The sequence below is a fragment of the Gopherus flavomarginatus genome, chromosome 11 (genome assembly GCF_025201925.1).
Source record: "Gopherus flavomarginatus isolate rGopFla2 chromosome 11, rGopFla2.mat.asm, whole genome shotgun sequence".
Lineage (NCBI taxonomy): Eukaryota > Metazoa > Chordata > Testudines > Testudinidae > Gopherus > Gopherus flavomarginatus.
In genome coordinates, this window is record NC_066627.1 from 26,831,180 (window position 1) to 26,847,579 (window position 16,400).

General features: G+C 43.9%; 1 protein-coding gene across 2 annotated transcripts in view; it reads right to left on the reverse strand.

Annotated features, from left to right (window-relative positions):
* Positions 1 to 9,622: 9,622 nt before the first annotated feature.
* The window catches only part of GGT7 (gamma-glutamyltransferase 7), a 48,465-nt gene continuing 41,687 nt past the window's right edge, over positions 9,623 to 16,400 (reverse strand). The window contains exons 14-15 of one of the 2 annotated variants that reach the window (XM_050917328.1): positions 14,886 to 14,985; positions 9,623 to 11,259 (exon numbers count right to left, since the gene is read on the reverse strand). In XM_050917328.1, the coding sequence (XP_050773285.1) occupies positions 11,096 to 11,259; positions 14,886 to 14,985 (264 nt within the window). In that variant the 3' untranslated portion in view covers positions 9,623 to 11,095. The remainder of the gene's footprint in view (positions 11,260 to 14,885; positions 14,986 to 16,400) is intronic. The other variant, XM_050917329.1, reaches the window with a different exon arrangement.

Below are 16,400 nucleotides of genomic sequence, written 5' to 3' on the forward strand. Positions count from 1 at the left end.
CTAAAGGTGGTTTTACGATGTCAACAGGAGAGCTCTCTCCCGCCTGCATAGAGCGGTTACAGGTGTGATCTTACAGTGGTGCAGCTGCACTGGTACAGCTAGTATAGACATGGCCTTAGACTTGTCAAAGGTCACAATGGGGATTTTTAAAATGTGTGTGTATGTACCTAATTAGTAGAACCCCAGTACTGCAAACTGTTCCGTATGGGAAGATCTCTGCACTTGAGTGGAGAGCCAGTGACTTCAGTGAGTCTTTGCAAAAGATAAAGGTCTATCCATGAAGAATAGCTTGAAAGATCAGCAGCTATAGGATTTTGTGCCTAATGCTACAAACCTGTATTCATATGAGTAGTGCTAAGGTGATACAGGACCTCTGTGACATTGGGAACAGAAGTCAGATCTGCATGAACTCTCAGGCAACCAAAACTCAAACAGGGATTTAGGCCCAGATCCACAGAGGTATTTAGGCTCGTAACTTCCATTGAAATCAATGGAAGTTAGGAACCTAGCTACCATTGTGGATCTGGGTCTTATAGCTCAAGTCAACGCCCTTTCTGGAGGTGTGTTCTTGGTGCTTTTCATTGGAGAACATTTGTTCAGCTAGTCCCTTGGAACCTGATCGTTAAAGGATCGAGGCCTTTGGGAGTTAGGCACCTAAATACCTGTGAGGATCTGGGCTTTAGTACCTGTTTTCTTTCCTCTGGGTCATACTGGCAGCCTTTGCCTGCCTACAGCCTGCTGAAGAATGAAGGAAAACTCAGTGTGAGGGGATTCCTTCTGACAGCTCAGCAGAAAAGAGGGAGGGAGCCTCATTCAGAATCTGACAAGAAGAGGAGCTTTAAGCACATTTGATTTTACACCAATGAGTTCCTGTTTGCCTGGAATATTGTTCTTAAGAATAGCAGCTCTCTGTGCTCCGGTTTATTCAATTTCCTATCTGTTCAGGCAGTTTACACATCAAAAGTTTACAATCCTGAGAAGCTAGTTATACTGAAGTTTGGACTGGACCTCTTTAGGGTCTGAAAATCATCCTTTTACCACTCCTGTCTTCAGGGACAGCTCTAGGCAGCAGCAAAACAAGCAGGTGCTTGGGGCGACAAATTACCAGGGGTGGCATAATGCTGGGGCCCCAGCTCCAACCTGAGGCAGTGTCCTGGGCTGGATCTTGACTGCCCCTGGCCACCTGTTGCTCCGAGCGGGTGTCGCCGGGGCTGTGCGGTGGGACAGGGGGAGCTGGCTCAGTGGGGAGCGTGTCCCCGCCGCTCTCCCGTGGGCAGCGGCCACCCCCCCGCTCAGGCGGGAGCCTGTAAGACAGCCCTGCCCCAGCCACGGAGTGCAGGGGGTGGCGGCAGAACATGGCAGCTGGGTGGGCCGCTCCTCCAGCGCCGGCTGCGGGCTTCTCCTCGGCTTGTCTCTGCCACCACCTCCTCCCCCCTGTGCCGCCTCCTGCCTGGGGAGGGCAGCGGCAGCCCGGGCTGAGCCGAACTCGTGCCAGGGCCGAGGTGAGAATGACTGGGGCTGAGATCCAGCAGCAGCTCCACCCCCTGGCGGCAGGAGCAACGGGAGATGAGTCCTCGGGCCAGATCCACAGCAAGGTAAGAGCCAGGTGGGCAGGACGGTCCCCGGGACACCTGGGGAGCTTCTGCCTGCTGGAGCCCCAGAGGCTGCCATGTCCCTCTCCAGCCCTGCACAGTGCCTGGGATGCCCAGTGCCTGGGCTGTCCTCCTGCAAGCGACCAGGCAGAGAGGGGCAGCATCCCTCCAGCCAGCCCAGTGCCTCTTCCTTGGCCAAAGCCCAGCCCCAGAGCTCTCTCCATTGCATGCCCCTCGGGCTCCCAGCTGTGCAGCCTCAGTGCTAGGAAAACACCAGGCGGGGCTAGGTCCAGTGTGTGTCCCAGCTTGTGGGGAGCTCTCTCGCCCCAGTGACTAGCGCCCTACCTACAGCCAAGTACAGTAGTGTGATAGGAGCGTGACGTGAAAAATATTGTGTCACATCGCGTGACACGGTCACTCATAATGGGAACATGTGTAAATGTGTTAACGATTACTCGTGTGTACTGTGCCGCCCTATCGGCGCCATTCGTGCCAATTTCCGTGTCGCGTCAGTGACAGCGGTTATAGGGCTAAAATGCCAGGACAAAAATGAAAACGACTTTCTGGTTCTGCCTACATGTGTGAAACATGTGTAAAAGCCACACACACAAAAAAGAGGGGGGGCGGTGCAAAAATTTTTTTGCTTGGGGCAGCAAAAACCTAGAGCCAGTCCTGCCTGTCTTCGTACCTTCTTCTGTGCTGTCCCCGATGTGGGAAGTCCCTCTTCATGTTCTAATCTCCACCAACCCCACAAAACCAGCCACACTGAAAGAAATGAAGTGTTAGAGTAGAATCTTTTTTTGAAAAAAACAACCAACCAACCAACCAAACAAAACCTACCTTCTTTAGGCTTCTTTCAGCACCCTTTATTCTCTTGTGTCTAGATTGCAAACTCCTGAAGGCAGAAACTGTTGTAATTTGTGTGTCTAGGTTAGCACCCAACACATTATCAATGCATAAATAGTCATAATTAGCCAGCTGCATTATTTTTCAATGAAAAAGTTTAACTGACGGTGTGATACTATGTGTGATGATTTGCCATCACTCTACCATTTGAGCTAATCATGTAAGTGCTCTGACTTCATGATCTGGCCCTGAGAGGCTTGTATATGTAGACAAGCTAGCTTCATGTCTAGTGGCACGTGGAATCAGAGTACAGCTGTGAGGTTTGAGTGCCCTTCGCATCTTAAAGAATTGGGGCATTATAGGGAGTAGGGGCTGACACTTTTCAGTATATTATTGTCTAATTGGAGCTCTGTAAAATACTATTTCCTGTGGGCTGTATATCCCTGTAAAGAAGGCCAGAGCTGGCACAATCACTATATGATTAAGATTAAGCAGCCTTTTTTGACAAAGAACCAGTTCTCCTTGAAAGAATCCAGAGATCAGCTTCTCCATGCAGGTGAGGGGAAACATGTTCCCCAAGGCTGAAGGGAGGAGGAGGTGGCATAGGGTGAAGGGGGTTGGTCTGAATGGGGGACCCCCAATGCAGGACTATGTAGAAAGCATCTGTAGCTTGCAGTCCAGCTGTGGTCTCTGGTTGACAGTTTGACTTTCACCTTAGTTTGTCAGACCAATATTTGCAGCCAGCAAATCAAATGTGATTCATCAGCTGCAGACACATTGAGCGGGTGTCAGGGCCTGTCATAAACAGATAGCTAAGGGTTAATGTCTCTTTCACCTGAAAAGAAGTAACCTGAAACACCTGACCAGAGGACCAATCAGGAAACAAGACTTTTTCAAATCTGGGTGGAGAGAAGTTTGTGTGTGAGTCCGTTGTTCTGGTCTTGTATCTGTCCCTCTCGGCTATGGGAAGGATTTCTCTATTTCCTGCTTTTGAAATTTTCTGTTTCCCAGTTGTAAGTACAAAAAGATAGGTTTGTTTTTTTGTAGTTACATGTGTGTAGTTGCTGGAGTGCTTTGAATTGTATTCTTTCTGAATAAGGCTGTTTATTCATATTTCTTTTAAGCAATTGACCCTGTATTTGTCACCTTAATACAGAGAGACCATTTTTTATGTATTTTTCTTTCTTTTTACATAAAGCTTTCTTTTTAAGACCTGTTGGAGTTTTTCTTTAGTGGGGAACTCCAGGGAATTGAGTCTGTGCTCACCAGGGAATTGGTGGGAGGAAGAAGTCAGGGGGAAATCTGTGTGTGTTAGATTTACTAGCCTGACTTTGCATTCCCTCTGGGTGAGGGGGGAAGAGAGATTAGCTCTCGGTACTTCTGTTTTCCAAGGCTGGAAATGGGGAGGGTGGAATCCCTCTGTTTAGATTCACGGAGCTTGCTTCTGTGTGTCTCTCCAGGAACACCTGGAGGGGGGAAGGGAAAAGGTTTATTTCCCTTTGTTGTGAGACTCAAGGGATTTGGGTCTTGGGGTCCCCAGGGAAGGTTTGGGGGGACCAGAGTGCCCCAAAACACTCTAATTTTTTGGGTGGTGGCAGCTTTACCAGGTCCAAGCTGGTAACTAAGCTTGGAGGTTTTCATGCTAACCCCCATATTTTGGACGCTAAGGTCCAAATCTGGGACTAGGTTATGACAGGGCCATTGCAGGAGGCTCAGGGTCAGAGGGATTTTAAGTTTGGGAATTGTAAGGAGATGGAGGAGGAGATGTTCTGTCAGTGAACTAAAGGAGGTTTACAGGCTGAGGCAGCTGTGAAAGGAGCAGTACTAGTTGTTTCACTCCTGACAGCACCTCTTCATGCTCAGACAGGCCACCTCTTCAGTGACTTGTGCCTTGTGGGACAAGTTCCCAGAATGCATTGTGATTGAACTGATTTAGGAAAGCACTAGTGTATTTATGGGGTTGCAAAGCATGGCTTCTCAAAATGGTTCAGCATGGCTAGTGTGGACAAACAGAGTAATATGTCCTTTAACCAGTTGTATCTGACCAGGTAAAATACAAACAGCTCAAGTCTCTTGTAGGTCTCTCCAATGGTGTCACTTCAGTGCTGCTGCTCTGCTTTCCCCCAGTAGCTGAATTTCGCTCCTGAGGCTGTTCTAATTTGAGCCAAAGAGACACAAAATATGAAGAGGTACAAAGGTGGCCGAAGGCTCCTCCAGTCTGTTCCTGTGCTGAGCACTGCTTGAGCCTATGGGTTTAGTAGGGTTACTCCTGATTTACCAAGGTGTGAGTGAGATCAGAATCAGGCCCAGTGTTTTTAAGAACAGCCACAGGGATGTGTAGCCTAGGAGGGAGATTTGAGAATAGTCCTAAGAGAGGCTCTTTCTCACCTGTTTGTAAGAAAAGAATATTTCTTTTTAAAAAATGTTAAGAGCAGTATCCCCTTTAACACGTCTGACACACACCATTTGTTTTTATATTTGAAATGAATGTACCACACCACTGGAAAGACATAGGTGATATGAGAAATAGAAGGGCACATATATTAACCTTTCAAACAAAATCTTATTTAGATTAATTGAAAAAGTAGAGCCTCAAAATGTGGACCCAAATTGGGGATGTTTGGATCTGGGGCTACTCTGCTGGCTCCTTCTATAAAATACACTGAGATCTAGGTTCTTGGGGCAGGGACTGTATCTCACTAGATGTACATAGAGTCCCTAGTGCAATGGGGCCCTGATCTCAATTTTGGGCCTCTAGGCACTACAGTAATGCAAATAACACTACAATGCAATCTATCAATAGAACATTATAAAGGATGAAACAAGTACTTGCGAGTGCATAATACAAAAAGGAAAACTCATTTATTTCAGCCTTTTTTCATTGTATGTGAAAAAATGCACAAATACATGTGATTTCAATACAATCAAAGTCTCGGCTATGATTACAATGCATTTCCATAGGTCAGTATTTTCAAATAAAAATGATCCTGTACAATAAATGTGGCATCGTTACACTTCTATTCATGACCATGTATGGACTTGCCAAAATGAAATACTGTGTAACAATTCTGTTATAAGAACTTAATCTCTCCATGCCCACAGTGGAACTGCAAAAAGTGATTCCTAGTCTAGAATCTGTACGTGGTATCTCTGACAAATATGAGGAGAGGGAGTGGGGAGCAGACATGTTTTAATGAGATTTTAATTGTTTTTTTACCAATCTGCACATACTTCTGTCTAGGTAGGAAAAAGGAAGATGACATGTAGATACCAAAGTGATGGGCACAGAATAGATTAGCTGTACTAGAGGCAGCAGCAGCTCCAGGCACCAGCACTCCAACTGCTTGCCTGGGGCAGCCAGCCACAGGGGGCACCCTCGCGGTCCCTGCGAGGGTGGCAGTTGGGCAGCCTTCGGCGGCTTGCCTGCGGGAGATCCCCGGTCCCGCAGATTCAGCGGCTTGGTACGCCGAATCCGTGAGACCGGGACCTCCCATAGGCAAAGTGTCGAATCCGCGGGACCAGCAGACCTCCCGCAGGCATGCCGCTGAAGGCAGCCTGCCTGCCGTGCTTGGGGCGGCAAAAAAGCTAGAGCCGCCCCTGACTAGAGGGACCAGCTCCCTGAAGTTTTCTTGCAGTTGGTGATCTGAGACCCCCTTGTGGAAGATTTGCACTAAGCTGAGTGACTGTCCTCAGTTGGGTATCAGAGGGGTAGCCGTGTTAGTCTGGATCTGTAAAAGCAGGGAAGAGTCCTGTGGCACCTTATAGACTAACAGACGTTTTGGAGCATGAGCTTTCATGGGTGAATACCCACTTGAACTTCCTTGTTATCTTGAAGGGCTTCAGCCTGGAAGAAGCCATTGTCATTGAGGGACTTTCTCCCTCCTAAGTATCCCTGTGGAAATCATTCCCTTCTGCACAAGGGCTGAACACTGGAGGGCTCTATGTTGGAAAATAGCCTCATTATTTGAGGTCTGCCCTACACACAGAGGCTTTTTTTTTTCCTAAGGATCATTACAATCTATTACTCCTTCTGAAAGCTGCCCTCCCAATGTGCTCCTTTCTCTGGCCCATAATAACAAGAAGCTCTTTGCTGATGTATAGAACTTTCTCAGAACCATTGCAAAGTAAACATTCACCACTATAGCAGCACTTCCCACTAAGGCAGACTTTTATTAGGTAAAAAAAAAAAAGCAACCTTATTTCTGATTTGTGCTATAATCTTGTCCTCTATGAAAAGGTTATGAGTTTTATCTAGTTATGCTTAAGAGGCCTGATTCATCTTTACCTCAGACTAATGTAAATCCGGAGTAATTGGTGTGAAACTGACCTAAGTGAGGGGAAAATCGGGCCAAAAATCCTTCTTCAGTTTCTGGGGTGGACCTTGGAGTCTACATCCTTTTGAGCAGAACTGGTCTAGAGAAAACAATCAGCAATTCAGAGAGAATCCCCATTGCAAATCTGATAGCTAAAGGCTGTGCCACTTAATACAGGAAAAGTGCTTCATAATTTTCCAATCTTAGTCAAGGGACCAAGAGCTCCCTAAGAAAAGTATTAGCACAGCTATCCTGAAAAGAGATTGGCTGTGCTCTGACTTCCCTTACACCATTTTACATCAACATAACTCCACTGATTTCAGTGAAGTCGCTCCTGATTTACAAAGGTGTGAAATCAGAATTAGATCCATTCACTGTTTGCAGATTTTAGTGGTGGGAATGAGGAAGGCAAAATGTATAGAGGCCTAGATTCCAAGGCCAGAAGGGACCATTGTGATCATCTAGTCTGACCTCCAGTGTAACACAGGCCAGAGAACCCCAAAATAATTCCTAGAGCAGATATTTTAGAAAAACAGCCAATCTTGATTTAAAAATTGTCAGTGATGGACAAATGGGTGTACACAGTGCTTAAGTTGTGCCCGTGTTGAGCCCTGGCACCTATAGGCTTGGCAGTTCATAGTCCCAGCACCTCTGGGCTTGCTGAACCTGTTATGAATGTAAAAAAATTATTTGAGCCCCAACACCTTTCATTACAAATTAAGCACTGGCTGGACTGGGAGAACAGATTCTCCAGAACAGAAGAGGGAATGTAGGGTAAAACAAAATAATTGTTACACATACACAAGTTGCTTGATGTCATTCTTACCTACCGTATATATCCTTGTCTTTAGAGTTTTACACATAGCAGTCTGTGTTTGGCACAACTGGGAGAAGAAATGCACTACTGTATTTAAAACCACGGAAATGTTGCTCTGAAACTGCATTCATTAACTGCATTGAGCTTCTGTGGGAAATCATTAATTAATTGACTCGACACTCAAGCCAGGTTCTGATCTCAGTTATTCCTGATGTACATTAGTGTATTACTGTGATTTTACAACATTGTAAATGGGTGGTGAAGAGTTTGACCTGCATTGCTTTTTCAGTCACTTCCAAGATCATGATACAAATGATAAAAGCATTTTTTACCAAAGTGTAATATCAATTGTCTTCATAACACTTTGGGCCATGTCAGACTATTGTTCTGTGCTGAGAGCTCCCCAGTGATATCAAGGCCGAATTCTGCATAAAGGCTAAGGGTCAAATTCTGCTCTCATGTTGTAGCAAATTGAGAGTAACTCCACTGAAGTCAATGGAATTACTGCATATTAACATATATGTCCCTAAAAGCAGAATTTGTCTTTAAGGTTAGAATAGCCTAGCCCTTTAATTTCACAATGTTTGTCTCATTTGTACATGAGGCAATACTAAGTATTTTGTAGTAGAATTAAAATGAAATTAACTAAAATGAAATTCAGTGGATCTTGCCCTACTAAATTGACTACCAAGATTAGAGATGCTGGTCCTAGTAGAAATTTTCTGACCAAGCTTCAATGACAAGTGACTCCTTGTCAAATATATACTATACTGACACCACTTCTTAACCAGAGTGAATTGGAAACTATTCATAAGGCCTTTGTTTCTGTTAGATGTGGCCTTTGGGTATAATACCATCTCCCTGCTTCTTTTCATTTTCTCACTTTCCCACTATAGGCCCTGATCCAGCAGCGCACTTAGGAAAATGCTTAACTTTACTGCATTTGGATAATCCTACTGAAATTCCAGGTTGGGACACTTAACTGCTCTGATGGATCAGAACCAGAGTCTTTACTTGTAAATTGTCCTTCAGGGCTCAGTGTCAGAACTATACTGGTGAAAAGAAAAAATCAATTTGCCGATAGGACCCTTATCTTTCCAACTGAGCTGTAAAGTAATGTGCACTCTTCTGGATCACTATAAACAACAATTCCTGGAACACTTGTTTTACAATCATGTTCAGTAAATCTCCATATATAGTGGACAGACCACTGCTGTCATTGTCCTAGAAAAATCCCAGATTTCAACCCATGAGGATTAATACACAAAAATGCCTCCCTCCCTTCCCTAGTAAGCCTTACAAAGTCTGCTCCAAACCATGCATAGTGTTCTGAATGTGGCACGCAGCTTTCACTACTGCACTTCTCCTTTCTCCTGCAGTACTACTTGGCTGATGACTGACCCACACTGAGTCATCATGGAAATTAGACTAGATAAGGGGGTTAGACTAGATGACCCTTGCAGTCCCTTGTAACTCTATGATTGTATGATTTGTGATGTAAAATAGTTTAGTTTATTCATGTCAGCGTAATAGCCATCTTGTTCTACCTTAGAGGTGTCTGCATTTCAGTGGTGCATGAAAGGGATCTCTCTGGTATGTCTTTCTGACCTCAACAGGGTGTTGTGTGACTTTATTAGTTAACGTTTGTAAAATTTTGAGATCCTCAGCTAACACAAACGACATAAGTGCAAAGAATTATTAGTTTGATTATCTGTTAGTTCATTGATCCCCTAAGAAGATACTGCATACTCCTCCCCATTAAACTGCACTTGAGCCATACAAAGGTATAATACAGGGATGGCCAAACTTACCGACCCTCTGAGCCGCCTATGACAATCTTCAGAAGTTTGAGAGCCAGGGCACACCTGCCGGGTCCCAGGGCTTCATCCCCATAAGATGCACCTGACAGGCCTCAGGGCTGCAGTCCTGCTCTGGCTGAAGCCCCGAGACCAGCAGGTGTGCTCTGCAGGACTGAAGCCCCCTCCCCACTGGGCAGAAACCCCTACCCACCACCCTGCTACAAGGCAGAGGTCCCAAGCTCCCCTCCCCCAGTCTGGTAAGTGAAGAATGTGGGTGGGGCTCCACAAGCCGCACTATAATGGTCAAAGAGCCACACGTGGCTCGCGAGCTACAGTGTGGCCACTGCTGGTATAATACGAACAAAGCAGTATTCACAAGATTCCAGCTCATTGGTCTCTCCGGGGTGAGAAGATCTGGAATTCTTTTCATAAAAGCATCACATGAAATACCAAGACAAAGATAGGCAGACACACATATATAATATGTACAGTGGCCATAGATATATTAACATCATGAAGGAAACCAGTACACAATAGGCTGTGAAAACAATGACCAAAATAATTTTTTTAAAAAACTTAAAGTGCTGGGTGACTGTCTATAATTTACTGGTGGAAAGAAGAGGAGGTGCTCAAAAGGTGACCAGAATCAATCTGTGCAATGATCATGATCATGCTTTTTATTTCCTCATTTTTATTGACAAGTCAAATGCTGAATTCTTCCTTCAACCTGTCTTGGATGTTGGGGACTCTAAAAAAAAAAAAATTATGTACGTAGTTTTTGCTTTGTTTCCTGTCTTATCTCTAATGCACCCACAACAACAGAATCTAAGCACTGGTTTGAAGTGTTGGCATGAATTTGGTCCTCATGAAAGCAAGGGACTCACCTTTCCAGAGCAGGGTTAGATGAGACAGTGTTTAAAAAGCCCTGACTCTACATGAACGCTTTCTACATTACAACTTGCACTGTGGCCACCCCTAGTGGTTCTCTTTTCGGGGCACCAGTGGTGAATTACGGGTGCCATTTTTGCCAGTGTAGACGTAGTCTGACTCCAAATCTAGATCCCCAATGAGTCTATGCAGTAAATTAAGTCAAAACATTGAGGGTGAAGGAGACATAAGGGTACTAAAGATGTGTAGTGATGCATGAATGGGAATTGATATAGGAATATCCATGCTAGTAAAAATCAGCTGAGCCACGGGGAATATTAAAGAAATCCCTGAAGTTCCAGGTACGACTGCCTAGAGCCAGTACATCAATCTGTATTATATATTAATTTATATGAGACAAGGGTGTCAAGCCCGGGAAAGGAGGGAGTTGAAAATTACAGCAACAGCAGCAATTGTGTGTTTGGCACAAAATATTTTGTTCTTTTTGTCATCTCCTTTGCTTATGTTTCTGCTGGTTAAATTAAAATGTTTAAGGTTGGCATTTGAAATGACTGAAATCACTAATGGGGCACTGTCAAAGTAAAAGTGTATTCCCAGCATTCCTTTAATAAGAACTGACATTATTACAACTCAAATGATTTTTTACAAAATCAAAGGGCTGTGTTGTGGCTTTCCAAGCCATTGTTGCATTGTTTGAGGTGGGGAATGCCGAAGATCTATTCAGCAATGCAGAAACCCACAGCAAACACTGCTCGTTCCTCCCCGGGCCATTTCGGAACATGCACATAATTTTTGTTGTTGTTTAAAGCCTTATCCAAAGAACGCACCATCTGGAGGTTGTTATAATATTGTTGCTCCTGCAGCATCCATGCTTCTTGGGTCTTTCACACCAATGATGAAGTTGTTGGTTCTCCTGGCTCCATGAACCAGGGAAAGCACGTCGACTTTATACACTTGATGACCCCTGGCTTCAAGGAATTCAATATCTTCTTTGGGAAATTCACCTGTCAAGATTTTAGAAGAAGTTATTTTAATTGAAGCCATTATTGCATGAGTTCCAAGTTTTTACCTTAAGCTTCTAATCCAGGGGTAGGCAACCTATGGCACGCATGCCAAAGGCCGCATGCAAGCTGATTTTCAGTGGCACTCATGCTGCCTGGGTCCTGGCCACTGGTCCGGGGGGGCTCTGCATTTTAATTTAATTTTAAATGAAGCTTCTTAAACATTTTTAAAACCTTATTTACTTTACATACAACAATAGTTTAGTTATATATTATAGACTTATAGAAAGAGACCTTCTAAAAACATTAAAATGTATTATTGGCACATGAAACCTTAAATTTGAGTGAATAAATCAAGACTTGGCACACCACTTCTGACAGATTGCTGACCCCTGTATCCATTTTGCCAATGAACCTGCCCATCAGTGTCCTACTCTTAGGGATCTGGGAGGCAGAGAGGCATCACAAGAGTAGAGGTTCAATGGCTTAGTAAGAAGCAGTGTCTCAAGAGAGCACACCCAGTTCTCAGCAGCAAAGATGGTTGTCTAATGGGGCATTGTCAAGGTATGCAGTCTTGAGTGAGGGTGGGGGTGGGAATGGGAGATATATGAGGATCATTTAGGGATGTGAAGGATGCTCCTTCTCAACAAAAGGGGAAAATAAACTGCTGCCATTGCAAAAATTGACAATAAGATAAATGTGGAGCAAGAAAATGAAAATCCAGCAGACAGAACTTCGCTGTAGGCTTCATTGTAGGCCTTTGAGATTAATTCGGGATAAAATATTAGGGCTATCAGAATTAAACAGGAGTATGGGGAAAGCTGTAGTCCACCTTAAAAGTAGGTTTAGAAGCAGCACCATTCAGATTCTTCACATAATCGACAGAAACCAGCATCCCTTTTCCTAAGCACAAGAGGAGAAGTCGTCTTTTATGCCCCTTATAAACTGTGTGGCAAAAAGTATTAATGGGTGAACTTCAGAGGGTTCAGAGATTTGGGTCAAAAGTTGAGATGCTTCTCTAACTCTCTGGAGCCTGTAAAGCCAAAGTGGAAATCTCTTTGCCTGGAACAGGAAAGTGCTCCCTACTTGGGGTGCCTCAGGTTTTGAGTGCTTAAGATAACTGGGGTCTGATTTTCCAAACAGCCACATACCTGCAACTGCAGTTGAAGGCAATTGGAGCTCCACGTGCTCAGCGCTTTCTGAAAATCAAGGCCCCATTCAGGAGTCTCAAGTCGGGCCCCCAAAATCACTTGTCGGTTTTGATAATTTAAGATGTATTTTTTTACACCAAGATTATTTAAGAGCTGAGACACAACCTGAATTTCCCCTATAATTTATTATTTGTATTCCAGTAGTGCTAAGGGCCCCAGCCAGAGTTGGAGGCCTCACTATACACACACATAACAGAAGACAGTCCCTGCCCCGAGAACTCACAGTTACAAAGGCAAGACACACACACAACAAAAAATGCCAGAAGTACAAGCCTTATAAACTACAGTGCAATTTCTTCCCTGATTCCCTTCCTATAACCCTGCCTTTCTCTACCTACCTCCCCTGCTCTGTTATTTGTTGTGCTTTCACAATTTTAATATAAATACTGAAGTGTGATTGCAAATTGGCTCAGGATAAATCACCACAAACTAAGCAGATAAGTAAAAATCTCATGATAACTATACCTATATAAAGTGTAGGTAAGACTATGGTTTAGAGTATTGTCTACCTGAAGCATTCAAAAACCACAAATCAGGCTGCAAAAAAATCCTGACTTTTTTTTAAATTGTAAATTTTGGATTTTTTTTATCGTCTTCTGGTTTCTGAGCTTTCAAATTACATTCCAGTCCCATTTTCAGGCTTTTCTCTGCAACTATGAGGACTAGAAACTTTGGGGAAGGAGGTGCTTTTTTAATGAAAGCAGAGATCTTCACATAATTACATAATTCCAGGACACAGAGCTTCAAGAAAAATACTGAATAATGTGAAACTCACAATAAACTTGGGAGAGTTGGCAACACTGCAAGGACATCTAGACTGGTAGAGTTCTGGGCACATGAGAACCGGAAAGATATTATAATGGGTTTCCTCTTCCTGCTAGCTAGGTTGTAGGTGAGCAGAGTTATGGGCACGAGGAATGAAAGGTAAAAGAAAAAGTACTTGTAGGGGTAACGCTGCCTGTAGCTAGCTCTAGGAGAGGAAGGCACCACCGTGTATGAAGACTCTGGCTACATTAAAGGACTGCCAGTCTGAAGACACATTCTTGGTCTTGCCTCATTCATTTGGATACACATGATGCCATAATCTCAGTACATTGGAGGTGTTTTCAGAGAAGAGCAACACAATTATTAAGAGTCAGGTGAATAGCTTATGAGGAAAGACTGGAAGACACTGAACACATACAACTTGGCCAAATGAATCATAGATTATTAGGGTTGGAAGGGACCTCAGGAAATCATCTAGTCCAACCCCCTGCTCAAAGCAGGACCAATACCCATATGGCCCCCTCAAGGATTGAACTCACAACCCTGGGTTTAGCAGGCCAATGCTCAAACCACTGAGCTATCCCTCCCCCTGAGGGGGTTGGACTAGATGACCTCCTGAGGTCCCTGCCAACCCTGGTATTCTATGATTTGGACGGGACAAAGCACTGGAGATTAGCCAGAAAGGACCAATCACAAAATGGCTGGGAAAATAATGTTAGCCTACTACATCTTTGCCATCTCCAATGTCTATGATACTTTATTATTGTTTTGTTTCAATTCCGTGTGGTCATTATTAGATCTCATTGCTGAGCATAACGTACAAGAACTGCTCATCCTATACACAGGGTGCTCAAAAATGCCAGCTCATAACAACTGTCTCTTTGCATATACACTTGACAGTTTGTACGTGATGAAGACTTAGAATGGCTAAGTATGGCGATGCACACACACAGGAACAGGAAGCAAGTCTTTTGCGTAAAATTGTCAGCTCTGTGGGATGTTTCTGCGTGGAGGCCTCCTGTCTTTACTGAAACTGGATGTACGGATAACATGAGAGCACAGCTCTTCTGTGGCACTTGCCATCTCTTTTCTGCACACCAGGAATCATCCTAACCAGTCTACACCAAGCTGGGAACACACAGTCCCTTTTACAATTCAAGACATTAAATTAGAACTTGTCTATTTCTTTAGCTTTTACCTACAGAAACATAATCCACAAACTGGTGACTTGTCCTGTGATCTCCAAATCCTTCGCTTTCTTTGATGCACATGAGACAATGTTTTAAAATGCTGGATCCCATGTCCAATAAGAATGACAAGAAGGATTTGGAAATCATGGAACAAGTAATGCCAGTCAATTTCACCCACATAGGTGAAAGTTGAAGGAGTAAAAGAAATGGGCTAAATTGCTAGAATTTTAAATTTGACTTTGTGTCCCTTAAATTTGTCCCTCCTACCCACCAATCCCTATTCCTAAGCACACTGTAATTTGAAATGGACTTCCCTCTCCCCACCAGCTGCACTGTACATTTAAACAGATGTCTCCTTGAGGCAGACTGCAAAGTAATCCCAGACGTATAAGAAAATTCCCTTTGTTTTTTTGCCATGATAGAAATGTAGTCTACCAAGATCAGTGCTGATCTCCGTACTCACTGTCAACTTGCAGGATGTTGGATTGAAGCTGTGGGTGCAGCCGACCCAGTGACAGACTCTCACTCAGGTTCTTGTTCAGTGTTAAAACGTTTACTAAAACCTACGCAAGAAAAAGACCCCAAATATTAACAACTTGATTCAAACACTAAGGAATAAGCATCCAAAGCAGCTTCCTAATTTGCAACCCCAACATTTTCAAATGTACCAATGGAACACAGGCAAACAGACTTTTTTTACACAATTACCGACTTTGCACGAACAAAATGCATGTTTTTATACATGCAAATAGGTGCACCTGAAGATACTGCAGGCACATTTTTGGAGGCCCTTTTTAAAAAAATTAGTCCCTAAGGGATATATTTCTAGAATTGCATGAGGTTTTGCATACAGTTCCCATTAAATCAGCAGGAGTCATGAGGCTGAAACTTCAGGGAAATCTCCAAAAAGGTATTTTTATGACCAAAAAGTGAACCCTTCTGATAGAACTTTAGGAGGCAAGTGGGTGGCTTTAATCTTCCTCTGACTAATGCCTTCGATGAGGTAAAGTCACTCAGAGTAAAGTTGAGTTCTGCCCTTGCATTGTAATAATCCAGTGCTGTTATATATACTGTCTCGCCATCAGCAAGTGCTCCGTCTCATTACAAATGATAAATTAGGAAGAGCTATTTGCAGAGCTCATAATAGGAAGGATTTCAGGAAGGTATGTGCTAAACTGAACTTTTGTTGGGGATAAGAACCAAAATTCCACTCCCATCCTCCTGCAGTTCTCACAACACAACAGTTCTATTTTCTACAGTTCTTTAAGAAGATGACCTTTGAATAGGTTGTAGGAGGTCATACAACTTTTATGGAGGTTGCTAAGATTCTGTTTTCCCACATTTCTGAGAGCCGTCATCAGAGAAGGCACACAGTCTTGTTCCAGGGCTTGTCTACACAGCACTAGCCAGGTTGTAGATGTACACCACACTAGCCTGTTGTGAACTAACTGGCCATACAGACCTTGGCACCATGCACGAAAAGCTCCATAGTTCTGTACGTTCACACCCTACCTTGCCGCATACTAACTAGCTATGTAGACAGCCCTAGTGAAAAGAACGGACAAACCGCAGCAAATGTAGCTTTAGATTACCAATTACCCAGGCCTGCATGGCTCAGAGGACTGATCTGACCATTTCTAGATCACCAGTTTGGATCCAGGCTGACTAGTAGCAACAGAAAGTTGTTGCTCATTGACACCAGTTAACGTTTTTGTTGGTAGCCTCAGCAGAAAGTACAAATACTGAACGGGGGAAACAGAGCTCTCCTTTCTACGCTGGTGACTCTCCCTCTAGGTCAGATGTGAGAAGCTTTGGGATAGCAGGTGGGGGAAGAGGAAGCTTAACCTGTGCTCACACAGTGTGGCTAGACCATATATGAGCCAACAGCTTCCACTGAACTATCGAACCTGCTCCTTTAGCTCAAGTAGTAGAGGCTCATGCTTTTAGACCCACAGGTCCTACATTCATGCCCTGCAGA